Consider the following 26,348-nt stretch of genomic DNA (forward strand, 5'->3'; position numbering starts at 1 on the left):
GATAAACAGGTCCACGTCAGAGGTTGTGGGAAGTGTTTACAAAGTAAGACTGCAGCATGGAGGAGCTGTAGGTAGGATTAAAGTGGTGCTGGAAAAGCACATTCTTGACGAAGGGCTTTTGCCCGATTTTCCTGCTCCTCGGATGCTGCCTGACCTGCTGTGCCTTTCCAGCACCACTCTGATCTAAACTCTGATCTCCAGTATCTGCAGTACCTACTTTCGCCGGGCTGTAGATAGGACTAGGGCAGTCGCAACACTTCAAAACAGAACTTAGACATCATACAAGATCCACACTCAGAAAACAGCCACAGAAGTAGTGATTAAGAAAGTGGGGGATAGAAACATTGAGGCAAACAGTGATTATGAAAAATAGAGTGAAATCGTGCAGGAGAGTAAAAGAAAGCTGGAGAAAATGAAAGCCAACCGTTGTGATTCTGTTTTAGATTAATTCATTCAGCACAGGCCGGGAGTCTATACACAGAACTAAAAGGAGAGCTATTGCCCGACCAGTCGGAGCCTCGGAATCTAGAATCCATTTGTAAGCTACATCTCTCATTTGCATACACAGATTGCTTAGCGCCTTGACTCTAGATCAAGCCAATTCAGTGGCAAAACTGGCCAATATTGTCCACTTACATAAGACAAGAGGAGCTTGGAGCGGGAATGGGAGCAGGCCATTCAGCCTTCGGAACTGCTCTGCTATTTAATACGTTAATGACTGATCTTATCTTGCTCTGGAATTCCCTCCCTAAGAGCATTGTGGGTAAATCTACAGCACATGGACTGCAGCAGTTTAAGAAGGCAGCTCATCCCCACCTTCTCAAGGGCAACTAGGAACAGGCAATACATGCTAGCCAGCCAGAAATGCCCATATCACACAAATAAATAAGAAGACCCTTCACTTTCCTGCCTGTTCTCCAGAACCCTTCAACAGATAAATTAAAAAACTGTCTACCTTCCTTAAATTTACTCAATGTCCCAGCATCCAGGGCATTTTGAGAGAAATCATTTCTCCATTTTAATCTGCTGCCCCTTATCTTTAAACCATGACCTCTCATTCTAGACTGTCCCATATGAGGAAACAGTCACGATGAGAGTGGTGTTGTAAAAGCCCAGCAGATCTGGCAGCATCCGAGGAGCAGGAAAATCGTCGTTTCGGGCAAAAGCCCTTCATCATCCAGCTGCCTGACCTGTTGTGCTTTTCCAGAACCACTCTAATCTTGACTCTAATCTCCAACATCTGTAGTACCCATTTTCACCACATGAGGAAACACCATCTCGATGTTTACTTGGTCAATCCCCTTTAGCATCTTATAAAACACAGATCTTATTTCATTATTCCAAATTCCAGGCAATTTTGGCCTAAACTGCTCAATCTCTCTTATACAGAGGAGCCATATTGTTTCTGAATTGCAATTTACAAACAGGTTTTTTTTCGGGTACTGACAAAACAACATGAGTCAGTTTGAGATGCTAAGGTCTTCTCTCTTCACACCTTGTGCTCCAGCAAATGACCGAATCCCTGCTTCACCTTTTAGGCCTTTGAGCCCATCGAAGCCGATATTCCCCGGTCTGCCAGGATTTCCCGGTAAACCTTTCGGCCCTGTGGAAGGGAAGGAGAACGTGTGAATTGTCAGGCGTGCAACCCTAACCTGACTGGCAGCAACATCAGAACATTAAAGAGCTAGCTGATAGACATCCATTTTCTCACCTACAATATGTTCAGAAAAGTGCAGAGATGATAAGGCATTCACCTAACTGAGAGAACATTGGACATTAAAACCTTAAATGCTCATTTTATAGCTTCTGAGTACTTCAATCACATTTATTCCGCTCATTTTACCTCTCACATTTACTTCATAGGTCTCTTTGCCACCTGTTCTGAAATGCAGTAATCTGACTGGGTTTATTACAAGCTCAATACCTGGCATCCCTGGAAATCCCTTTGGACCATGTGACCCTTGGACACTTGGACACGAAGAATCACCTGTGGAAGATGATGTTTTGGAATAATTAATTTAATCACTGCTTCATTGGTCAATCACAGCTTGCAAATACAAGTTTTCAGATAGGTATGAAGAGAGGTTGAGTAGGTTAGGTTTATTTTCACTAGAAAAAAGGAGATTGAGGGGGGACCTGATTGAGGTTTACAAAATCATGAAAGGTATAGACAGGGTGGATAGAGACAAGCTTTTTACCCAGGGGGAAGGATTCAATAACGAGAGGTCACGTTTTCAAGGTGAGAGGTGGAAAGTTGAAGGGGGATACATGCGGTAAGTACTTCACACAGAGGGTGGTGGGTGTTTGGAATGTGTTGCCAGCAGAGGTGGTAGAGGCAGGCACGGTAGATTCATTTAAGATGCGTTTGGACAGATGCATGTGTAGGTGCGGAGTAGAGGGATACAGATGCTTAGGAATTGACTGACAGGTTTAGAAAGTGGATTTGAATCGGCGCAGGCTTGGAGGGCAAAAGGGCCTGTTCTTGGACTGTAAATTTTCTTTGTTCTCTTTGTTCTATAATATCAGAAAGTATATTTTTGCCCAATCTGAATTTAATAAACATTCAATTTGGAGCATGCTTATTCAGGAGTTTGGAGTAAGTGTTCATTTGGGTTTAAGAACTCAATGTATGGGGAATTCTTTGAACTTTCCAACAATTTCCAGCAAAATTATTGATTTATTGAAATAACCTAGGTACCAAGTCCAAGTCTACAGTATTACATACAGTACACATTGCTCTGGCTGAGAACTAAAATCAGACCCACATTAATATGCCAAGTTTATACAAATCAGAATCAAACCACAAAGTTCCAGAGCTGCTCGATTCCATCCTCAGGAGATGATTGCCTGCCTTGATGTGCCCAGTAGCATTTTCTTGTCATTTGTAATGACCAGGTTGGGACAAGTGTACTACCTCCTTCTTGTTCCACTGCTCCACTGGTCACAACATTAAATGTTTTATCAACTTACTAATTTCACAGAATGGCAAAACTATAATAATGTACAAGGCAACCATTTAGCCCATTGTGTCTGTACCAGTTCTACCATCAATCTCCTGACTTTTCCCCATATCCCTCAACACCATTTCTGTTCAAGTAACCATCCAACTCCCTTCTGAAATACCTCAGTTGAACCTGCCTCCTCCACATTTCCAGGCAGTGCCTACCTACTCGCCGGGTGAATACGTTTTTTTTTCTCATATCACCTTTGCTTCTTCTGCCGTCACACTAAATGTCCCTCTCGTTCTTGTTCTTTCTGCAGGCAGGAACAGCTTCTTCCTTTCTGCTTATCATTTTGCAGATCTCTATCAAATCTCCTCTCAGCCTCCTCCTCTCCCATGACAACAGTCCCAACTTCCTCAATCTATCCTCATCACTGAAGTTTCTCATTCCTGGAACCATTGTTGTAAATCACTTCTGCCCTTGCTCCAATACATTCACATCTTTCTTATAGTGTAACACCTACAACTTTACACAATAGTCCAGCTGAGGTCTAACAAATGTCTTGTACAAATTCAACATCACCTCCTTGCTCTTATACTTTATAAAGTTGAGAACACTATAAGCTTTATTAACTGCTCTCCCCACCTGCCCTGTCATCTTCATTGACCTATATCTTCCTGACAACATGGTAATAATTTTATTCTTTTGTGTTTTGTGTGTGTCACTGACAAGGCCAGTGTTTGTTACCCATCATTAATTGTCCTTCAATGAGTGGCTTATACTGGGCCCTTTCTGAGCCAATGGGAGATATAGATAACTGTGATAATGACATGGCCAAATGCAAAGTTTATTTATGTTCATCCTGGAATAAACATATCCATTGACCAGGTTATGTTAATAAACAACAAAATTATTGACTTATTGTAGAACAAGATTGATTGAGTGAAGATGTAAAGCTCATTAACACAATTTGAAATATGAAAGTATAAATGTCATCCTTCAGAATGCTGCAACACACACAACATTGAAATTAGAAAAGCATAGCAGGTCATGCAGCATCTGAACAGAAGAGATGACCTGGGGGTTGCAGTGAGAGGGCTTTTGCCCGAAACGTCAATTTTCCTGCTCCTCGGATGCTGCCTGACCTGCTGTGCTTTTCCAGCATCACTCTAATCTTGACTCTGATCTCCAGCATCTGCAGTCCTCACTTCCACCAACATTGAGATGAGCTTGTTCAAAAGCTTCTCATGAGAGCCATTCGATCAGTGTTCCTGTAACTGCACCGGGCATGCTCAGGAACTGGAGAGCTGAGCTGGGAAGCTCCTTTCATTCAGCAGGTGGGACACTAACTCCCACTGCATACAAACCACCGCTCAAACCGAAACCTCTTCTCTGGCACTGAGGAATATAAGTAGGTGACTTCCAGAAAACAAATCCAGTAATTAGCCAAAACCATGCGGTTTCAAGAAATACTATTTTGAGACAAAAAATGTTCAAATGTCCAAAGTCACCTTTTTTTTTAAAGGAAAATAAATCCACCCAGACATCCACAGAACTTGGAATAAATACATTTCTCCATAATAGAACATAGAACATAGAACAATACAGCACAGAACAGGCCCTTCGGCCCACGATGTTGTGTCGAACATTTATCCTAGCTTAAGCACCCATCCATGTACCTATCCAATTGCTGCTTAAAGGTCACCAAAGATTCTGACTCTACCACTTCCACAGGCAGCGCATTCCATGCCCCCACCACTCTCTGGGTAAAGAACCCACCCCTGACATCTCCCCCATACCTTCCACCCTTCACCTTAAATTTATGTCCCCTTGTAACACTCTGTTGTACCCGGGGAAAAAGTTTCTGACTGTCTACTCTATCTATTCCTCTGATCATCTTATAAACCTCTATCAAGTCACCCCTCATCCTTCGCCGTTCCAATGAGAAAAGGCCTAGCACTCTCAACCTATCCTCGTACGACCTATTCTCCATTCCAGGCAACATCCTGGTAAATCTTCTCTGCACCCTCTCCAAAGCTTCCACATCTTTCCTAAAGTGAGGCGACCAGAACTGCACGCAGTACTCCAAATGTGGCCTAACCAAAGTCCTGTACAGTTGCAACATCACTTCACAACTCTTGAATTCAATCCCTCTGCTAATGAACGCTAATACACCATAGGCCTTCTTACAAGCTCTATCCACCTCAGTGGCAACTTTCAAAGACCTATGTACATAGACCCCCAAGATCCCTCTGTTCATCCACCTCACTAAGAACCCTACCGTTAACCCTGTATTCCGCATTCTTATTTGTCTTTCCAAAATGGACAACCTCACACTTGGCAGGGTTGAACTCCATCTGCCACTCCTCAGCCCAGCTCTGCATCATATCCAAGTCCCTTTGCAGCCGACAAGAGCCCTCCTCACTATCCACAACTCCACCAATCTTTGTATCATCTGCAAATTTACTGACCCACCCTTCGACTCTCTCATCCAAGTCATTAATAAAAATTACGAACAGCAGAGGACCTAGAACTGATCCCTGCGGAACTCCACTTGTAACTGGGCTCCAGGCTGAATATTTATCATCTACCACCACTCTCTGACTTCGACCGGTTAGCCAGTTTTCTATCCAATTGGCCAAATTTCCCTCTATCCCATGCCTCCTGACTTTCCGCATAAGCTTACCATGGGGAACCTTATCAAATGCCTTACTAAAATCCATGTATACTACATCCACTGCTCTACCCTCAGCCACATGCTTGGTCACCTCCTCAAAGAATTCAATCAGACTTGTAAGGCAAGACCTACCCTTCACAAATCCGTGCTGGCTGTCCCTAATCAAGCAGTGCCTTTCCAGATACTCATAAATCCTATCCCTCAGTACCCTTTCCATTACTTTACCTACCACCGAAGTAAGACTAACTGGCCTGTAATTCCCGGGGTTATCCCTATTCCCTTTTTTGAACAGGGGCACAACATTCGCCACTCTCCAGTCCCCTGGTACCACCCCCGTTGACAGTGAAGATGAAAAGATCATTGCCAACGGTACTGCAGTTTCCTCTCTTGCTTCCCACATAATCCTAGGATATATCCCATCAGGCCCGGGGGACTTGTCTATCCTCAAGCTGTTCAAAATGTCCAACACATCTTCCTTCCTAACATGTATCTCCTCTAGCTTACCAGTCCGTTTCACACTCTCCTCTTCAACAATACGGTTCCTCTCATTCATAAATACTGAAGAAAAGTATTCATTCAAGACCTCTCCTATCTCTTCCGACTCAATACACAGTCTCCCACTACTGTCCTTGATTGGACCTACCCTCGTTCTCGTCATTCTCATGTTTCTCACATACGCATAAAATGCCTTTGGGTTATCCTTGATCCTATCCGCCAAAGATTTTTCATGCCCTCTCTTGGCTCTCCTAATCCCTTTCTTCAGGTCCCTTCTGGCTATCCTGTATCCCTCCACTGCTCTGTCTGAACCCTGTTTCCTCAACCTTATGTAAGCCTCCTTCTTCCTCTTTACAAGACATTCAACCTCCCTCGTCAACCAAGGTTCCCTCACACGACCATTTCTTTCCTGCCTGACCGGTACATACATATCAAGGACACGTCGTATTTGTTCCTTGAAAAAGTTCCACATTTCCACGACATCCTTCCCCAACAGCCTATACTCCCAACTTATGCTCCTCAGATCCTGTCTTACAGCATCGTAATTACCCTCCCCCCAATTGTAAAACCTACCCTGTTGCACGCACCTATCTCTCTCCATAACCAAGGTGAAAGTCACAGAATTGTGGTCACCATCACCAAAATGTTCACCCACTAACAAGCCCATCACTTGTCCCGGTTCATTACCAAGTACCAAATCCAAAATGGCCTCCCCTCTGGTCAGACAATCTACATACTGTATTAGAAAAGCTTCCTGGATACACTGCACAAACACCACCCCATCCAATCTACTTGATCTAAAGAGCTTCCAATCAATATTTGGGAAGTTGAAATCGCCCATGACTACTACCCTGTGGCTTCTGCACCTTTCCAAAATCTGTTTCCCAATCTGTTTCTCCACATCTCTGCTGCTATTGGGGGGCCTATAGTAAACACCCAACAAGGTGACTGCACCTTTCCTATTTCTGACTTCAGCCCATACTACCTCTAAAGGCAGATCCCCCTCGAACTGCCTTTCTGCAGCTGTTATACCATTTCTAATTAGCAACGCCACCCCCCCCCCCCTCCTTTTTTACCACCCTCCCTAATCCTACTGAAACATCTGTAACCAGGAACCTCCAACAACCATTCCTGTCCCTCTTCTATCCACGTTTCCGTGATGGCCACAACATCGTAGTCTCAGGTACCTATCCACGCCTTAAGTTCACCCACCTTATTTCTGATACTCTTTCAAAACTCAAGCCCTCTAAAAATGTTAAACACTCAGGCTTCATGACACTTTCTCAGGTATTGTATCTCTGCCCAATTTTAGCACAAGGTGATCCCACACTGCTGTTACGGATGCAGTTCCATGAAAAAGGAATGAAGATTCTAGGTGGTTCTTCAGGATGGTGAGTGATACCTTCATGATGATGCTCTGGTCCTTTCGGTGGTGTCAGTGGCAGAGACTGGAACTGCTCAGGAAGTAAATATGGTGATGTTTTGCAGTGCATTCTGTAGTGAGTGTGTACTGCAGCCACAGCAGCTTGTGGTAGTTTGGATAAATATCTAAACCAGCAACATAAAAACTCACATAGCACAGAAAGATGCCATTCCCCCATCAGGGAAGAGGCCATCCATCCTTGCAGGGAAATCTACTGAAGTGACCTGATCTATCTGGTGTCAGAGTCTGAAGTGTTCTTACATTTGCATTAATCTTGACGAGCTACACTTTCATTCCTTCACGGTTCTGACTGAAATGTTGTAGATAGTGGGAAGTCAGTCAGGAAACAAATTGCTCATTGCATAGTCACATGGCCCTACCATGGTTTCACTTGACTGTTCGTACAATTAGTCTTCTGGCCAATGGTAAGGTAATGATTGTAGCAGATTCAGCATTGATTCTTAATATTATACAATCACAAGCAAACAGCCAAACTCCTAACCTGATAAACAGAAGATCATAGTTGAGGAGGATGGTGCCCTGGCAAGGATGCCCTGAGTTTTGGAAAAATGATTTCCAATGGCCATAATCATCCTGTTGTGTAGAAACAAACTACTGCAGGTGCTAGAATTGGCCCCAATCATCCTCAGCATTGTTGGGATCCCTGGTGTTATACTGAGATCACAGCATCCTGCGAGTTTATTCATGTCTCCTCTAACATTAAGTTTATCACCCTGCTGAGATTAAGGCTGCAATCAATCGTCAGTGAATAGTTTGGGAGAAAGCTAAACAATGGCAACTTATTAGTGATCAGTATTGTTTATGACTCACAATAATGATAATGCCTTCCTCTATTTGCACATAAAGGTGGGAAATGGACATGTATTCAGCAATTGCTGTTTGGAGCCATAAGATTCAGTCTTCTGTGAATTACGGCATCAAAAGCCCTGACTGAGATCAGGGCAGAGGCATGTATTCAGGTGAAAGCCTCAGTAAGAGGTGTACTTGCAGCTGACAGTGGCACGGACTGTAAAAAGTAATTAATCACAAAACAGTCGCCTGTTTGATGAATTACCTGAGAAGCTGAAATCAAAACCATTATCTTTTATCAGATCAACATATTCCATTTGAGAAAAAAGTGCTTCTGTCTGATCTTGAATTAGTCGACATGGTTGCTACACTCTGATAGGACCTGATACCTTATCTTGCATTTCAAATGATGTTTTAGAAAATCCAGGTTAATATTCAAATGCCCAACCATAACCATAAACTATTTATATAAAGAAATATTTAAGGTTTTGAACCATGTAAGCTCACACAGAGAAACCCAACTTTCAAATACATGGTAATGGCTAGAGTTTTGAGATTTGTAGCTCAGGTTGAGGTTCTGGATGTTCTGGTCCGGAGGCTCATTGAAGATGTTACCTAGTATGGTGACGAAACATCTGAAAACGAACCTTCCAGCTCAGCGAGCAAACTTATATCCAGAACATGGTAACAGTGCGCAGTTCCACTGCTCTGGTCAGCAGCTCAAGCTGAGCAATTCTGTATCTCGCTGAAAATGCCCCCCATTTCCTCACCCAACCCACGACCCCCCTTCTCTCCTCCTTTCCTTCTCTCCACAGGCTCAGCAGGCATTAATAGGAAAAGACAGGGTAGATGAAGCATTCCCACTGATTGAGGATTCTAGATCGAGGGGCATTGTCTGAGAATTAGGGCCAGGCCGTTCAGGAGAGATGTTAGGAAGCACTTCTATACACAATGGGTGGGAGAGGTTTGGAATTCTCTTCCACAAATGGCACTGGATGCTGGACTGGATGAAACTTTAAAACCTGAGGTAGATTAAGTTTTGTTAAGGTATTAAGGGATATGGGCAAAAGGCAGGGATATGGAGTTAGGCCACAGATCAGCCACTGACTGAATGGCCCACTCCTATTCCCATGCTCATGTGGGATAGAGTCAGGCCTGTAGTTCCCAGAATAAGAAGCATAAACCACAGGTTGGCCTAGGAGAGCTGGATAAAAGTTCTGTCTCAGTTCTCTGGGACACCAGCCGAGCTGTGTTAAAGGCCTTTGGGCCCTCGAGCCCTTACCCTTCAACTCCTACACACTCCTAATGCCACTTCCATGACCTTTAGCCACCCCTCAGAATCCTTCTAGTCCCAATTGTTACTCACAGCTCCATTGTAACTCACGTCCCCATTGTTACTCATGACCCCATTGTTACTCATGGCCCAATTGTTACTCACGACCGCATCGTTACTCACGGTCGCACTGTTACGGCTGCACTGTTACTCTCAGCCCCATTATAACTCACGGCCCCACTGTAACTCATGGCCACACTGTAACTCAAAACCCCATTGTTACTCATGGCCCCATTGTTACTCACAGCTCCGATGTTACTTACAGCCCCATTGTAACTCACGGCCCCACTGTTACTCACAGCCCCATTGTAACTCACGGCCCCATTATTACTCACAGCTCCATTGTTACTCACGACCCCATTGTTACTCACGACACCATTGTTACTCACGGCCCAATTGTTACTCATGGCTGCACTGTTACTCACGGCCGCACTGTTACTCTCAGCCCCATTATAACTCACGGCCCCACTGTAACTCATAGCCCCACTGTAACTCAAAACCCCATTGTTACTCATGGCCCCATTGTAACTCACAGCCCCATTGTTGCTCACGGCCCCATTGTTACTCTCAGCTACGTTGTTACTCACGGCTCCATTGTTGCTCACAGGTCCAATGTTACTTACAGCCCCATTGTAACTCACGGCCCCACTGTTACTCACAGCCCCATTGTTACTCACAGCCCCATTGTTACTCTCAGCTCCGTTGTTACTCTCAGCTCTGTTGTTACTCACGGCTCCATTGTAACTCACAGCCCTCTGATGCCTGGTCACCCTGTACACATTATAGAAAGACTCAACGAGCCACATAGTAACAATGACATGTACAAACTGCTCATACGGAAAAACAAACCCAATTTGCATGTTTACCCACGTCGGTGAAAATTGCCAGTAGCGGGTACCAGGGACTAAAATTGGGTGGCAATTTCTGTTTCAAGGGCTACCAATGTTGACCCGACTCTCCAAAGATCCAGCCAATAGTTCTGCAATTGTTCTGATACAAACCTGTATCATACAGGTAGTGTCCCTGTCTCCAGGCCAGGAGCCCCTAGTTCAACTTCCAGCTGCTCCAGAGATGGGTCATAACATAAACATTTTCCCCCAGTGGGTGGTGAGGGTCTGGGAGGGGAACTGAGGAGGCAAACCTCACAACCTTTAAACCGTACTGGGATGAGCAGTTGAAATGTCATAGTGTTCAAGGCTATGGGCCCAGTGCTGGAGTGTCGGACTAATGTAGCTTTAAGTATTTGTATGTCAAAAGACTGAAAGGCCTCTTGTACTATATGATGCTATCGCTGAAGAGTTTAATTAAAGATATCTGAAATGATACATGACAATAATGTCAGGGTTTCATTTACTGCACAATGTTACTTTTGAAAGTTATTGCATGATAACGCTGATGTAATCATGACACTCTCATGCAGCATTACCTTTCAGACCTTTTTGTCCTTTCGAACCATGTTCACCTGGAAACCCGGGATCTCCCACAGGGCCACTTTGTCCTTTTGGACCAGGGTAACCCACACCTGGGGTTCCAGGTGGTCCCGGCAATGCAGGCTGGCCAGCACGACCCCGGAAACCTTTCTCCCCTCGAGACCCAGGCTTGGTTTCACCCTATGGGAGATGTAAACACAATCAGAGATACTGAGAGACTTCATTACTAGAGCAAGGGTAAAAATGGGGAGAGGGATTTTAGCCCCCGACCTGATCATTCAAACCCTCTGTGACAGAAATTCATCAGCTGGGAAGTTAAAGTCACCCAGTATCGACCCAAGCACCTGGATCCATTAGAACTCAACAGGCTCCAGTTTTGCCAACAGCATGGGTTCAATGTCCACACCGGCTCACTATTCACCATGAAGGGCCATCATGGGGGCTCAGTGGTTAGCACTGCTGCCTCACAGCACTAGGAACCGGGGTTCGCTTCCAGCCTTGGATGACTGTCTCTGTGGAGTTTGCACATTCTCCCTGTGTCTGCGTGGGTTTCCTCCGGGTGCTCCAGTTTCCTCCGACAGTCCAACGATGTGCAGGTTAGGGTGAATTGGCCATGCTAAATTGCCCATAGTGTTCAGAGATATGTAGGTTGGGTGCATTAGTCAGGGGTAAATGTAGAGTAATAGTGTAGAGGAATAGGTCTGGATGGATTACTCTTTGGAGGGTCGGTGGCGACTTGTTGGGCCGAAGGGCCTATTTCCATACTGTAGGGATTCTATGATTCTATGAAGGACTCTCCTTTTCAGTCTCTCCCCTTACCTGAGGTGTGGTGACCCTCAGGTTAACCCACCACCAGGCATCTTTCTCTGATAGGTAAAAACAATGACTGCAGATGCTGGAAACCAGATTCTGGATCTGATGAAGGGCTTTTGCCCGAAACGTCGATTTTGCTGCTCGTCGGATGCTGCCTGAATTGCTGTGCTCTTCCAGCACCACTGATCCAGAATCTTTCTCTGATAATGGAGCAGCTCTTCGTTTCTCTGGGACTATAGTGACTTTACCTTTAGCTGAGCAGAGGGCTAGAATCACTGCCTAGAGCTGGCCTGCTCCTTACTAACATGTGTGAGAGCCTTGCCCAGTGCTGTTGCTAGGAGACAATTGCAGCTTTTACCAAGTGGCTTATGTGGGAGTGAGCCGACCAGCAAGCTACTGAGCCTAACATAGTAGTGGGTAAGCTGTTGGACGGAATCATGAGGGACAGGATTTAAAAGTATTTGAAAAGACAAAGATTGATTAGGCATAGTCATCATCATTTTGTGAGTTGGAAATAGTGTCTCACAAACTTGATTGAATTTTTCAAAGAAGTAACAAAGAACATTAATGAAGGCAGAGTGGTGGACATTGTCGATGTGGACTTCAGCAAAGTACCCGACAAGGTTCCACATGGTAGATTGGTTAGCAAGGTTAGGTCACGTGGAATTCAGGGACAGTTAGCCATTTGGATACAAAATTGGCTTCAAGGTAGGAAACAGAGAGTGGTGGTGGTAGGAGACAGTGGGTGGTGGTGGTGGGAGACAGAGGGTGGTGGTGGTGGGAGACAGAGGGTGGTGGTGGTGGGAGACAGAGGGTGGTGGTGGTAGGAGACAGTGGGTGGTGGTGGTGGGAGACAGAGGGTGGTGGTGGTGGGAGACAGAGGGTGGTGGTGGTGGGAGACAGTGGGTGGTGGTGGTGGGAGACAGAGGGTGGTGGTGGTGGGAGACAGAGGGTGGTGGTAGGAGACAGAGGGTGGTGGTGGGAGACAGTGGGTGGTGGTGGGAGACAGAGGGTGGTGGTGGTAGGAGACAGTGGGTGGTGGTGGTAGGAGACAGAGGGTGGTGGTGGTGGGAGACAGAGGGTGGTGGTGGTAGGAGACAGAGGGTGGTGGTGGTAGGAGACAGAGGGTGGTGGTGGTGGGAGACAGTGGGTGGTGGTGGTAGGAGACAGAGGGTGGTGGTGGTGGGAGACAGAGGGTGGTGGTGGTGGGAGACAGTGGGTGGTGGTGGTGGGAGACAGAGGGTGGTGGTGGTAGGAGACAGAGGGTGGTGGTGGTAGGAGACAGAGGGTGGTGGTGGTAGGAGACAGAGGGTGGTGGTGGTGGGAGACAGTGGGTGGTGGTGGTGGGAGACAGTGGGTGGTGGTGGTGGGAGACAGAGGGTGGTGGTGGTGGGAGACAGAGGGTGGTGGTAGGAGACAGAGGGTGGTGGTGGGAGACAGTGGGTGGTGGTGGGAGACAGAGGGTGGTGGTGGTAGGAGACAGTGGGTGGTGGTGGTGGGAGACAGAGGGTGGTGGTGGTGGGAGACAGAGGGTGGTGGTGGTGGGAGACAGAGGGTGGTGGTGGTGGGAGACAGTGGGTGGTGGTGGTGGGAGACAGAGGGTGGTGGTGGTGGGAGACAGTGGGTGGTGGTGGTGGGAGACAGAGGGTGGTGGTGGTGGGAGACAGAGGGTGGTGGTGGTGGGAGACAGTGGGTGGTGGTGGGAGACAGAGGGTGGTGGTGGTGGGAGACAGAGGGTGGTGGTGGTGGGAGACAGTGGGTGGTGGTGGTGGGAGACAGTGGGTGGTGGTGGTGGGAGACAGAGGGTGGTGGTGGTGGGAGACAGTGGGTGGTGGTGGTGGGAGACAGTGGGTGGTGGTGGTGGGAGACAGAGGGTGGTGGTGGTGGGAGACAGAGGGTGGTGGTGGTGGGAGATAGTGGGTGGTGGTGGTGGGAGACAGAGGGTGGTGGTGGTAGGAGACAGAGGGTGGTGGTGGTGGGAGACAGAGGGTGGTGGTGGTGGGAGACAGAGGGTGGTGGTGGTGGGAGACAGTGGGTGGTGGTGGGAGACAGAGGGTGGTGGTGGTGGGAGACAGAGGGTGGTGGTGGTGGGAGACAGTGGGTGGTGGTGGTGGGAGACAGTGGGTGGTGGTGGTGGGAGACAGAGGGTGGTGGTGGTGGGAGACAGTGGGTGGTGGTGGTGGGAGACAGTGGGTGGTGGTGGTGGGAGACAGAGGGTGGTGGTGGTGGGAGACAGAGGGTGGTGGTGGTGGGAGATAGTGGGTGGTGGTGGTGGGAGACAGAGGGTGGTGGTGGTGGGAGACAGTGGGTGGTGGTGGTGGGAGACAGAGGGTGGTGGTGGTAGGAGACAGAGGGTGGTGGTGGTGGGAGACAGAGGGTGGTGGTGGTGGGAGACAGAGGGTGGTGGTGGTGGGAGACAGAGGGTGGTGGTGGTAGGAGACAGAGGGTGGTGGTGGTAGGAGACAGAGGGTGGTGGTGGTGGGAGACAGTGGGTGGTGGTTGTAGGAGACAGAGGGTGGTGGTGGTAGGAGACAGAAGGTGGTGGTAGGAGACAGAGGGTGGTGGTGGTGGGAGACAGAGGGTGGTGGTGGTGGGAGACAGTGGGTGGTGGTGGTAGGAGACAGTGGGTGGTGGTTGTAGGAGACAGAGGGTGGTGGTTGTAGGAGACAGAGGGTGGTGGTGGTAGGAGACAGAGGGTGGTGGTGGGAGACAGAGGGTGGTGGTGGTAGGAGACAGAGGGTGGTGGTGGTAGGAGACAGAGGGTGGTGGTGGGAGACAGAGGGTGGTGGTGGTAGGAGACAGTGGGTGGTGGTTGTAGGAGACAGAGGGTGGTGGTTGTAGGAGACAGAGGGTGGTGGTGGTAGGAGACAGTGGGTGGTGGTGGTAGGAGACAGAGGGTGGTGGTGGTGGGAGACAGAGGGTGGTGGTGGTGGGAGACAGAGGGTGGTGGTGGTAGGAGACAGAGGGTGGTGGTGGTGGGAGACAGAGGGTGGTGGTGGTAGGAGACAGAGGGTGGTGGTGGGAGACAGAGGGTGGTGGTGGTAGGAGACAGAGGGTGGTGGTGGTGGGAGACAGTGGGTGGTGGTTGTAGGAGACAGAGGGTGGTGGTGGGAGACAGAGGGTGGTGGTGGTGGGAGACAGAGGGTGGTGGTGGTAGGAGACAGTGGGTGGTGGTGGGAGACAGAGGGTGGTGGTAGGAGACAGAGGGTGGTGGTGGGAGACAGTGGGTGGTGGTTGTAGGAGACAGAGGGTGGTGGTGGTAGGAGACAGAGGGTGGTGGTGGTGGGAGACAGAGGGTGGTGGTGGGAGACAGAGGGTGGTGGTGGTGGGAGACAGAGGGTGGTGGTGGTGGGAGACAGAGGGTGGTGGTGGTAGGAGACAGAGGGTGGTGGTGGTGGGAGACAGAGGGTGGTGGTGGTAGGAGACAGAGGGTGGTGGTGGTGGGAGACAGAGGGTGGTGGTGGTAGGAGACAGAGGGTGGTGGTGGTGGGAGACAGAGGGTGGTGGTGGTGGGAGACAGAGGGTGGTGGTGGTAGGAGACAGAGGGTGGTGGTGGTGGGAGACAGAGGGTGGTGGTGGTAGGAGACAGAGGGTGGTGGTGGGAGACAGAGGGTGGTGGTGGGAGACAGAGGGTGGTGGTGGTAGGAGACAGAGGGTGGTGGTGGGAGACAGAGGGTGGTGGTTGTAGGAGACAGAGGGTGGTGGTGGGAGACAGAGGGTGGTGGTGGGAGACAGAGGGTGGTGGTGGTAGGAGACAGAGGGTGGTGGTGGGAGACAGAGGGTGGTGGTGGTGGGAGACAGAGGGTGGTGGTGGTGGGAGACAGTGGGTGGTGGTTGTAGGAGACAGAGGGTGGTGGTGGGAGACAGAGGGTGGTGGTGGGAGACAGAGGGTGGTGGTTGTAGGAGACAGAGGGTGGTGGTGGTAGGAGCCAGAGGGTGGTGGTGGTGGGAGACAGAGGGTGGTGGTGGTGGGAGACAGAGGGTGGTGGTGGTAGGAGACAGAGGGTGGTGGTGGTAGGAGACAGAGGGTGGTGGTGGTGGGAGACAGAGGGTGGTGGTGGGAGACAGAGGGTGGTGGTGGTAGGAGACAGAGGGTGGTGGTGGGAGACAGAGGGTGGTGGTGGGAGACAGAGGGTGGTGGTGGTGGGAGACAGAGGGTGGTGGTGGTAGGAGACAGAGGGTGGTGGTGGGAGACAGAGGGTGGTGGTGGGAGACAGAGGGTGGTGGTGGTAGGAGACAGTGGGTGGTGGTGGTAGGAGACAGAGGGTGGTGGTGGGAGACAGAGGGTGGTGGTGGTGGGAGACAGTGGGTGGTGGTGGTGGGAGACAGAGGGTGGTGGTGGTGGGAGACAGAGGGTGGTGGTGGTGGGAGACAGTGGGTGGTGGTGGGAGACAGAGGGTGGTGGTGGTGGGAGACAGAGGGTGGTGGTGGTGGGAGACAGTGGGTGGTGGTGGTGGGAGACAGTGGGTGGTGGTGGTGGGAGACAGAGGGTGGTGGTGGTGGGAGACAGAGGGTGGTGGTGGTAGGAGACAGAGGGTGGTGGTGCTGGGAGACAGAGGGTGGTGGTGGTGGGAGACAGAGGGTGGTGGTGGTAGGAGGCAGTGGGTGGTGGTGGGAGACAGAGGGTGGTGGTGGTAGGAGACAGTGGGTGGTGGTGGTGGGAGACAGAGGGTGGTGGTGGTGGGAGACAGAGGGTGGTGGTGGTGGGAGACAGAGGGTGGTGGTGGGAGACAGAGGGTGGTGGTGGTAGGAGACAGAGGGTGGTGGTGGGAGACAGAGGGTGGTGGTGGTGGGAGACAGAGGGTGGTGGTGGTAGGAGGCAGTGGGTGGTGGTGGGAGACAGAGGGTGGTGGTGGTAGGAGACAGTGGGTGGTGGTGGTGGGAGACAGAGGGTGGTGGTGGTGGGAGACAGAGGGTGGTGGTGGTGGGAGACAGAGGGTGGTGGTGGGAGACAGAGGGTGGTGGTGGTAGGAGACAGAGGGTGGTGGTGGGAGACAGAGGGTGGTGGTGGTGGGAGACAGAGGGTGGTGGTGGTGGGAGACAGAGGGTGGTGGTGGTAGGAGACAGAGGGTGGTGGTGGTGGGAGACAGAGGGTGGTGGTGGGAGACAGAGGGTGGTGGTGGTAGGAGACAGAGGGTGGTGGTGGGAGACAGAGGGTGGTGGTGGTGGGAGACAGAGGGTGGTGGTGGTGGGAGACAGAGGGTGGTGGTGGTAGGAGACAGAGGGTGGTGGTGGTAGGAGACAGAGGGTGGTGGTGGTAGGAGACAGAGGGTGGTGGTGGGAGACAGAGGGTGGTGGTGGTGGGAGACAGAGGGTGGTGGTGGTGGGAGACAGAGGGTGGTGGTGGTGGGAGACAGAGGGTGGTGGTGGGAGACAGAGGGTGGTGGTGGTGGGAGACAGAGGGTGGTGGTGGTGGGAGACAGAGGGTGGTGGTGGGAGACAGAGGGTGGTGGTGGTAGGAGACAGAGGGTGGTGGTGGGAGACAGAGGGTGGTGGTGGGAGACAGAGGGTGGTGGTGGTGGGAGACAGAGGGTGGTGGTGGTAGGAGACAGAGGGTGGTGGTGGGAGACAGAGGGTGGTGATGGGAGACAGAGGGTGGTGGTGGTAGGAGACAGTGGGTGGTGGTGGTAGGAGACAGAGGGTGGTGGTGGGAGACAGTGGGTGGTGGTGGTGGGAGACAGAGGGTGGTGGTGGTGGGAGACAGTGGGTGGTGGTGGTGGGAGACAGAGGGTGGTGGTGGTGGGAGACAGAGGGTGGTGGTGGTGGGAGACAGTGGGTGGTGGTGGGAGACAGAGGGTGGTGGTGGTGGGAGACAGAGGGTGGTGGTGGTGGGAGACAGTGGGTGGTGGTGGTGGGAGACAGTGGGTGGTGGTGGTGGGAGACAGAGGGTGGTGGTGGTGGGAGACAGAGGGTGGTGGTGGTAGGAGACAGAGGGTGGTGGTGCTGGGAGACAGAGGGTGGTGGTGGTGGGAGACAGAGGGTGGTGGTGGTAGGAGGCAGTGGGTGGTGGTGGGAGACAGAGGGTGGTGGTGGTAGGAGACAGTGGGTGGTGGTGGTGGGAGACAGAGGGTGGTGGTGGTGGGAGACAGAGGGTGGTGGTGGTGGGAGACAGAGGGTGGTGGTGGGAGACAGAGGGTGGTGGTGGTAGGAGACAGAGGGTGGTGGTGGGAGACAGAGGGTGGTGGTGGTGGGAGACAGAGGGTGGTGGTGGTAGGAGGCAGTGGGTGGTGGTGGGAGACAGAGGGTGGTGGTGGTAGGAGACAGTGGGTGGTGGTGGTGGGAGACAGAGGGTGGTGGTGGTGGGAGACAGAGGGTGGTGGTGGTGGGAGACAGAGGGTGGTGGTGGGAGACAGAGGGTGGTGGTGGTAGGAGACAGAGGGTGGTGGTGGGAGACAGAGGGTGGTGGTGGTGGGAGACAGAGGGTGGTGGTGGTGGGAGACAGAGGGTGGTGGTGGTAGGAGACAGAGGGTGGTGGTGGTGGGAGACAGAGGGTGGTGGTGGGAGACAGAGGGTGGTGGTGGTAGGAGACAGAGGGTGGTGGTGGTGGGAGACAGAGGGTGGTGGTGGGAGACAGAGGGTGGTGGTGGTAGGAGACAGAGGGTGGTGGTGGTGGGAGACAGAGGGTGGTGGTGGGAGACAGAGGGTGGTGGTGGGAGACAGAGGGTGGTGGTGGTAGGAGACAGAGGGTGGTGGTGGGAGACAGAGGGTGGTGGTGGTAGGAGACAGAGGGTGGTGGTGGTAGGAGACAGAGGGTGGTGGTGGGAGACAGAGGGTGGTGGTGGGAGACAGTGGGTGGTGGTGGGAGACAGAGGGTGGTGGTGGTAGGAGACAGAGGGTGGTGGTGGTAGGAGACAAAGGGTGGTGGTGGTAGGAGACAGAGGGTGGTGGTGGTAGGAGACAGAGGGTGGTGGTGGTAGGAGACAGAGGGTGGTGGTGGTAGGAGACAGAGGGTGGTGGTGGGAGACAGAGGGTGGTGGTGGGAGGAGACAGAGGGTGGTGGTGGGAGACAGAGGGTGGTGGTGGGAGACAGTGGGTGGTGGTGGGAGACAGAGGGTGGTGGTGGTAGGAGACAGAGGGTGGTGGTGGGAGACAGAGGGTGGTGGTGGGAGACAGTGGGTGGTGGTGGGAGACAGAGGGTGGTGGTGGTAGGAGACAGAGGGTGGTGGTGGTAGGAGACAAAGGGTGGTGGTGGTAGGAGACAGAGGGTGGTGGTGGTAGGAGACAGTGGGTGGTGGTGGTAGGAGACAGAGGGTGGTGGTAGGAGACAGAGGGTGGTGGTGGTAGGAGACAGAGGGTGGTGGTGGTAGGAGACAGAGGGTGGTGGTGGGAGACAGAGGGTGGTGGTGGTAGGAGACAGAGGGTGGTGGTGGTAGGAGACAGTGGGTGGTGGTGGTGGGAGACAGAGGGTGGTGGTGGTAGGAGACAGTGGGTGGTGGTGGGAGACAGAGGGTGGTGGTGGTAGGAGACAGTGGGTGGTGGTGGGAGACAGAGGGTGGTGGTGGTAGGAGACAGTGGGTGGTGGTGGTAGGAGACAGAGGGTGGTGGTAGGAGACAGAGGGTGGTGGTGGTAGGAGACAGAGGGTGGTGGTGGTAGGAGACAGTGGGTGGTGGTGGTGGGAGACAGAGGGTGGTGGTAGGAGACAGAGGGTGGTGGTGGTAGGAGACAGAGGGTGGTGGTGGTAGGAGACAGAGGGTGGTGGTGGTAGGAGACAGTGGGTGGTGGTGGTAGGAGACAGTGGGTGGTGGTTGTAGGAGACAGAGGGTGGTGGTGGTAGGAGACAGAGGGTGGTGGTGGTAGGAGACAGAGGGTGGTGGTGGTAGGAGACAGAGGGTGGTGGTGGTGGGAGACAGAGGGTGGTGGTGGTGGGAGACAGAGGGTGGTGGTGGGAGACAGAGGGTGGTGGTGGTAGGAGACAGAGGGTGGTGGTGGTGGGAGACAGAGGGTGGTGGTAGGAGACAGAGGGTGGTGGTGGTGGGAGACAGAGGGTGGTGGTGGGAGACAGAGGGTGGTGGTGGTAGGAGACAGAGGGTGGTGGTGGTAGGAGACAGAGGGTGGTGGTGGTGGGAGACAGAGGGTGGTGGTGGTGGGAGACAGAGGGTGGTGGTGGGAGACAGAGGGTGGTGGTGGTAGGAGACAGAGGGTGGTGGTGGTGGGAGACAGAGGGTGGTGGTAGGAGACAGAGGGTGGTGGTGGTAGGAGACAGAGGGTGGTGGTGGGAGACAGAGGGTGGTGGTGGTAGGAGACAGAGGGTGGTGGTGGTAGGAGACAGAGGGTGGTGGTGGGAGACAGAGGGTGGTGGTGGTAGGAGACAGAGGGTGGTGGTGGTGGGAGACAGAGGGTGGTGGTAGGAGACAGAGGGTGGTGGTGGTGGGAGACAGAGGGTGGTGATGGTAGGAGACAGAGGGTGGTGGTGGTAGGAGACAGAGGGTGGTGGTGGTGGGAGACAGAGGGTGGTGGTGGTAGGGACAGAGGGTGGTGGTGGTGGGAGACAGAGGGTGGTGATGGTAGGAGACAGAGGGTGGTGGTGGTAGGAGACAGAGGGTGGTGGTGGTGGGAGACAGAGGGTGGTGGTGGTGGGAGACAGTGGGTGGTGGTGGTGGGAGACAGAGGGTGGTGGTGGTGGGAGACAGAGGGTGGTGGTGGTAGGAGACAGAGGGTGGTGGTGGTGGGAGACAGAGGGTGGTGGTGGTAGGAGACAGAGGGTGGTGGTGGTAGGAGACAGAGGGTGGTGGTAGGAGACAGAGGGTGGTGGTAGGAGACAGAGGGTGGTGGTGGTGGGAGACAGAGGGTGGTGGTGGTAGGAGATGGTGGGTGGTGATGGTAGGAGACAGAGGGTGGTTGTAGGAGACAGAGGGTGCTGGTGGTAGGAGACAGAGGGTGGTGGTAGGAGACAGAGGGTGGTGGTGGTAGGAGACAGAGGGTGGTGGTGGTAGGAGACAGAGGGTGGTGGTAGGAGACAGAGGGTGGTGGTGGTAGGAGACAGAGGGTGGTGGTGGTAGGAGACAGAGGGTGGTGGTGGTAGGAGACAGAGGGTGGTGATGGTAGGAGACAGAGGGTGGTGGTGGGAGACAGAGGGTGGTGGTGGTAGGAGGCAGTGGGTGGTGGTGGGAGACAGAGGGTGGTGGTGGTAGGAGACAGTGGGTGGTGGTGGTGGGAGACAGAGGGTGGTGGTGGTGGGAGACAGAGGGTGGTGGTGGTGGGAGACAGAGGGTGGTGGTGGGAGACAGAGGGTGGTGGTGGTAGGAGACAGAGGGTGGTGGTGGGAGACAGAGGGTGGTGGTGGTGGGAGACAGAGGGTGGTGGTGGTGGGAGACAGAGGGTGGTGGTGGTAGGAGACAGAGGGTGGTGGTGGTGGGAGACAGAGGGTGGTGGTGGGAGACAGAGGGTGGTGGTGGTAGGAGACAGAGGGTGGTGGTGGTGGGAGACAGAGGGTGGTGGTGGTAGGAGACAGAGGGTGGTGGTGGGAGACAGAGTGTGGTGGTGGTAGGAGACAGAGGGTGGTGGTGGTAGGAGACAGAGGGTGGTGGTGGGAGACAGAGGGTGGTGGTGGGAGACAGAGGGTGGTGGTGGTAGGAGACAGAGGGTGGTGGTGGGAGACAGAGGGTGGTGGTGGTAGGAGACAGTGGGTGGTGGTTGTAGGAGACAGAGGGTGGTGGTAGGAGACAGAGGGTGGTGGTAGGAGACAGAGGGTGGTGGTGGTAGGAGACAGTGGGTGGTGGTTGTAGGAGACAGAGGGTGGTGGTGGTAGGAGACAGAGGGTGGTGGTGGTGGGAGACAGAGGGTGGTGGTGGTGGGAGACAGAGGGTGGTGGTGGTGGGAGACAGTGGGTGGTGGTGGTGGGAGACAGAGGGTGGTGGTGGTGGGAGACAGTGGGTGGTGGTGGTGGGAGACAGTGGGTGGTGGTGGTGGGAGACAGAGGGTGGTGGTGGTGGGAGACAGAGGGTGGTGGTGGTGGGAGACAGAGGGTGGTGGTGGTGGGAGACAGTGGGTGGTGGTGGTAGGAGACAGTGGGTGGTGGTGGGAGACAGAGGGTGGTGGTAGTAGGAGACAGGGGGTGGTGGTGGGAGACAGAGGGTGGTGGTGGGAGACAGAGGGTGGTGGTAGTAGGAGACAGAGGGTGGTGATGGTAGGAGACAGAGGGTGGTGGTAGTAGGAGACAGGGGGTGGTGGTGGGAGACAGAGGGTGGTGGTGGGAGACAGAGGGTGGTGGTGGTAGGAGACAGAGGGTGGTGGTGGTGGGAGACAGTGGGTGGTGGTGGTAGGAGACAGAGGGTGGTGGAGGGAGTCAGAGGGTGGTGGTGGTAGGAGACAGTGGGTGGTGGTGGTAGGAGACAGTGGGTGGTGGTGGTAGGAGACAGAGGGTGGTGGTGGTAGGAGACAGAGGGTGGTGGTGGGAGACAGAGGGTGGTGGTGGTAGGAGACAGTGGGTGGTGGTGGGAGACAGAGGGTGGTGGTGGTAGGAGACAGTGGGTGGTGGTGGGAGACAGTGGGTGGTGGTGGTAGGAGACAGTGGGTGGTGGTGGGAGACAGAGGGTGGTGGTGGTAGGAGACAGTGGGTGGTGGTGGGAGACAGAGGGTGGTGGTGGTAGGAGACAGTGGGTGGTGGTGGGAGACAGAGGGTGGTGGTGGTAGGAGACAGTGGGTGGTGGTGGGAGACAGAGGGTGGTGGTGGTAGGAGACAGTGGGTGGTGGTGGGAGACAGTGGGTGGTGGTGGTAGGAGACAGAGGGTGGTGGTGGTAGGAGACAGTGGGTGGTGGTGGGAGACAGTGGGTGGTGGTGGTAGGAGACAGAGGGTGGTGGTAGGAGACAGTGGGTGGTGGTGGGAGACAGAGGGTGGTGGTAGGAGACAGAGGGTGGTGGTGGTAGGAGACAGTGGGTGGTGGTGGGAGACAGTGGGTGGTGGTGGTAGGAGACAGAGGGTGGTGGTAGGAGACAGAGGGTGGTGGTGGTAGGAGACAGAGGGTGGTGGTAGGAGACAGTGGGTGGTGGTGGGAGACAGAGGGTGGTGGTGGTAGGAGACAGAGGGTGGTGGTAGGAGACAGTGGGTGGTGGTGGGAGACAGAGGGTGGTGGTGGTAGGAGACAGAGGGTGGTGGTAGGAGACAGAGGGTGGTGGTGGTAGGAGACAGAGGGTGGTGGTAGGAGACAGTGGGTGGTGGTGGGAGACAGAGGGTGGTGGTAGGAGACAGAGGGTGGTGGTAGGAGACAGAGGGTGGTGGTAGGAGGCAGAGGGTGGTGGTAGGAGGCAGAGGGTGGTGGTGGGAGACAGAGGGTGGTGGTGGGAGACAGAGGGTGGTGGTAGGAGACAGAGGGTGGTGGTAGGAGACAGAGGGTGGTGGTAGGAGGCAGAGGGTGGTGGTAGGAGACAGAGGGTGGTGGTGGTGGGAGACAGAGGGTGGTGGTAGGAGGCAGAGGGTGGTGGTGGTAGGAGACAGAGGGTGGTGGTGGGAGACAGAGGGTGGTGGTGGTAGGAGACAGAGGGTGGTGGTGGGAGACAGAGGGTGGTGGTGGTAGGAGACAGAGGGTGGTGGTGGTAGGAGACAGTGGGTGGTGGTGGGAGACAGAGGGTGGTGGTGGGAGACAGAGGGTGGTGGTGGGAGACAGAGGGTGGTGGTGGTAGGAGACAGAGGGTGGTGGTGGGAGACAGAGGGTGGTGGTGGTAGGAGACAGTGGGTGGTGGTGGTGGGAGACAGAGGGTGGTGGTGGTAGGAGACAGAGGGTGGTGGTGGTAGGAGACAGGGGGTGGTGGTGGTAGGAGACAGTGGGTGGTGGTGGTGGGAGACAGAGGGTGGTGGTGGTAGGAGACAGAGGGTGGTGGTGGTAGGAGACAGGGGGTGGTGGTGGTAGGAGACAGTGGGTGGTGATGGTAGGAGACAGAGGGTGGTGATGGTGGGAGACAGTGGGTGGTGGTGGGAGACAGAGGGTGGTGGTGGTAGGAGACAGTGGGTGGTGGTGGGAGACAGAGGGTGGTGGTGGTAGGAGACAGTGGGTGGTGGTGGGAGACAGAGGGTGGTGGTGGGAGACAGAGGGTGGTGGTGGTAGGAGACAGAGGGTGGTGGTGGGAGACAGAGGGTGGTGGTGGGAGACAGAGGGTGGTGGTGGTAGGAGACAGTGGGTGGTGGTGGGAGACAGAGGGTGGTGGTGGTAGGAGACAGTGGGTGGTGGTGGGAGACAGAGGGTGGTGGTGGGAGGCAGAGGGTGGTGATGGTAGGAGACAGTGGGTGGTGGTGGGAGACAGAGGGTGGTGGTGGTAGGAGACAGTGGGTGGTGGTGGGAGACAGAGGGTGGTGGTGGGAGACAGAGGGTGGTGGTGGTGGGAGACAGAGGGTGGTGGTGGGAGACAGAGGGTGGTGATGGTAGGAGACAGAGGGTGGTGGTGGTAGGAGACAGAGGGTGGTGGTGGTGGGAGACAGAGGGTGGTGGTGGTAGGAGACAGAGGGTGGTGGTGGTAGGAGACAGAGGGTGGTGGTGGTGGGAGACAGAGGGTGGTGGTGGTAGGAGACAGAGGGTGGTGGTGGTGGGAGACAGAGGGTGGTGGTGGTAGGAGACAGAGGGTGGTGGTGGTAGGAGACAGAGGGTGGTGGTGGTGGGAGACAGAGGGTGGTGGTGGTAGGAGACAGAGGGTGGTGGTGGGAGACAGAGGGTGGTGGTGGGAGACAGAGGGTGGTGGTGGTAGGAGACAGTGGGTGGTGGTGGGAGACAGAGGGTGGTGGTGGGAGACAGAGGGTGGTGGTGGTGGGAGACAGAGGGTGGTGGTGGTAGGAGACAGAGGGTGGTGGTGGTAGGAGACAGTGGGTGGTGGTGGTAGGAGACAGTGGGTGGTGATGGTGAGAGACAGAGGGTGGTGGTAGGAGACAGAGGGTGGTGGTGGTAGGAGACAGTGGGTGGTGGTGGTAGGAGACAGTGGGTGGTGGTGGTAGGAGACAGAGGGTGGTGATGGTAGGAGACAGAGGGTGGTGGTGGTAGGAGACAGTGGGTGGTGGTGGTGGGAGACAGAGGGTGGTGGTGGTAGGAGACAGTGGGTGGTGGTGGTAGGAGACAGTGGGTGGTGATGGTGAGAGACAGAGGGTGGTGGTAGGAGACAGAGGGTGGTGGTGGTAGGAGACAGAGGGTGGTGGTGGTAGGAGACAGTGGGTGGTGGTGGTAGGAGACAGTGGGTGGTGGTGGTAGGAGACAGAGGGTGGTGATGGTAGGAGACAGAGGGTGGTGGTGGTAGGAGACAGAGGGTGGTGGTGGTAGGAGACAGAGGGTGGTGGTGGTAGGAGACAGTGGGTGGTGGTGGTAGGAGACAGAGGGTGGTGGTGGTAGGAGACAGAGGGTGGTGGTGGTAGGAGACAGAGGGTGGTGGTGGTAGGAGACAGAGGGTGGTGGTGGTGGGAGACAGAGGGTGGTGGTGGTAGGAGACAGAGGGTGGTGGTGGTGGGAGACAGAGGGTGGTGGTGGGAGACAGAGGGTGGTGATGGTAGGAGACAGAGGGTCTTGGTGGTGGGAGACAGAGGGTGGTGGTGGTGGGAGACAGAGGGTGGTGGTGGTAGGAGACAGAGGGTGGTGGTGGTAGGAGACAGTGGGTGGTGGTTGTAGGAGACAGTGGGTGGTGGTTGTAGGAGACAGAGGGTGGTGGTGGGAGACAGAGGGTGGTGATGGTAGGAGACAGAGGGTGGTGGTGGGAGACAGAGGGTGGTGATGGTAGGAGACAGAGGGTGGTGGTGGGAGACAGAGGGTGGTGGTGGTAGGAGACAGAGGGTGGTGGTGGTGGGAGACAGAGGGTGGTGGTGGTAGGAGACAGTGGGTGGTGGTTGTAGGAGACAGAGGGTGGTGGTGGTGGGAGACAGAGGGTGGTGGTGGGAGACAGAGGGTGGTGGTGGTGGGAGACAGAGGGTGGTGGTGGTGGGAGACAGAGGGTGGTGGTTGTAGGAGACAGAAGGTGGTGGCGGTAGGAGACAGAGGGTGGTGGTGGTGGGAGACAGTGGGTGGTGGTGGTTGTAGGAGACAGAGGGTGGTGGTGGTGGGAGACAGAGGGTGGTGGTGGGAGACAGAGGGTGGTGGTGGTGGGAGACAGAGGGTGGTGGTGGTAGGAGACAGTGGGTGGTGGTGGTAGGAGACAGAGGGTGGTGGTGGTGGGAGACAGAGGGTGGTGGTTGTAGGAGACAGAAGGTGGTGGCGGTAGGAGACAGAGGGTGGTGGTGGTAGGAGACAGAGGGTGGTGGTGGTGGGAGACAGAGGGTGGTGGTGGGAGACAGAGGGTGGTGGTAGTGGGAGACAGAGGGTGGTGGTGGTGGGAGACAGAGGGTGGTGGTGGTGGGAGACAGAGGGTGGTGGTGGTAGGAGACAGAGGGTGGTGGTGGTAGGAGACAGAGGGTGGTGGTGGTGGGAGACAGAGGGTGGTGGTGGGAGACAGAGGGTGGTGGTGGGAGACAGAGGGTG

General features: G+C 54.1%; 1 protein-coding gene across 1 annotated transcript in view; it reads right to left on the reverse strand.

The window, feature by feature from the left end:
* LOC122555674 (uncharacterized) overlaps positions 1-26,348 on the reverse strand; it is a 260,338-nt gene that overhangs the window by 85,929 nt on the left and 148,061 nt on the right. The window contains exons 25-27 of the mRNA XM_087993923.1: positions 11,107-11,290; positions 1,925-1,987; positions 1,496-1,603 (exon numbers count right to left, since the gene is read on the reverse strand). Of these exons, the coding sequence (XP_087850049.1) occupies positions 1,496-1,603; positions 1,925-1,987; positions 11,107-11,290 (355 nt within the window). The remainder of the gene's footprint in view (positions 1-1,495; positions 1,604-1,924; positions 1,988-11,106; positions 11,291-26,348) is intronic.

The sequence above is a fragment of the Chiloscyllium plagiosum genome, unplaced genomic scaffold (genome assembly GCF_037043375.1).
Source record: "Chiloscyllium plagiosum isolate Xiang-an unplaced genomic scaffold, Cpla_swu_hap1 HiC_scaffold_13, whole genome shotgun sequence".
Classification (NCBI taxonomy): domain Eukaryota; kingdom Metazoa; phylum Chordata; class Chondrichthyes; order Orectolobiformes; family Hemiscylliidae; genus Chiloscyllium; species Chiloscyllium plagiosum.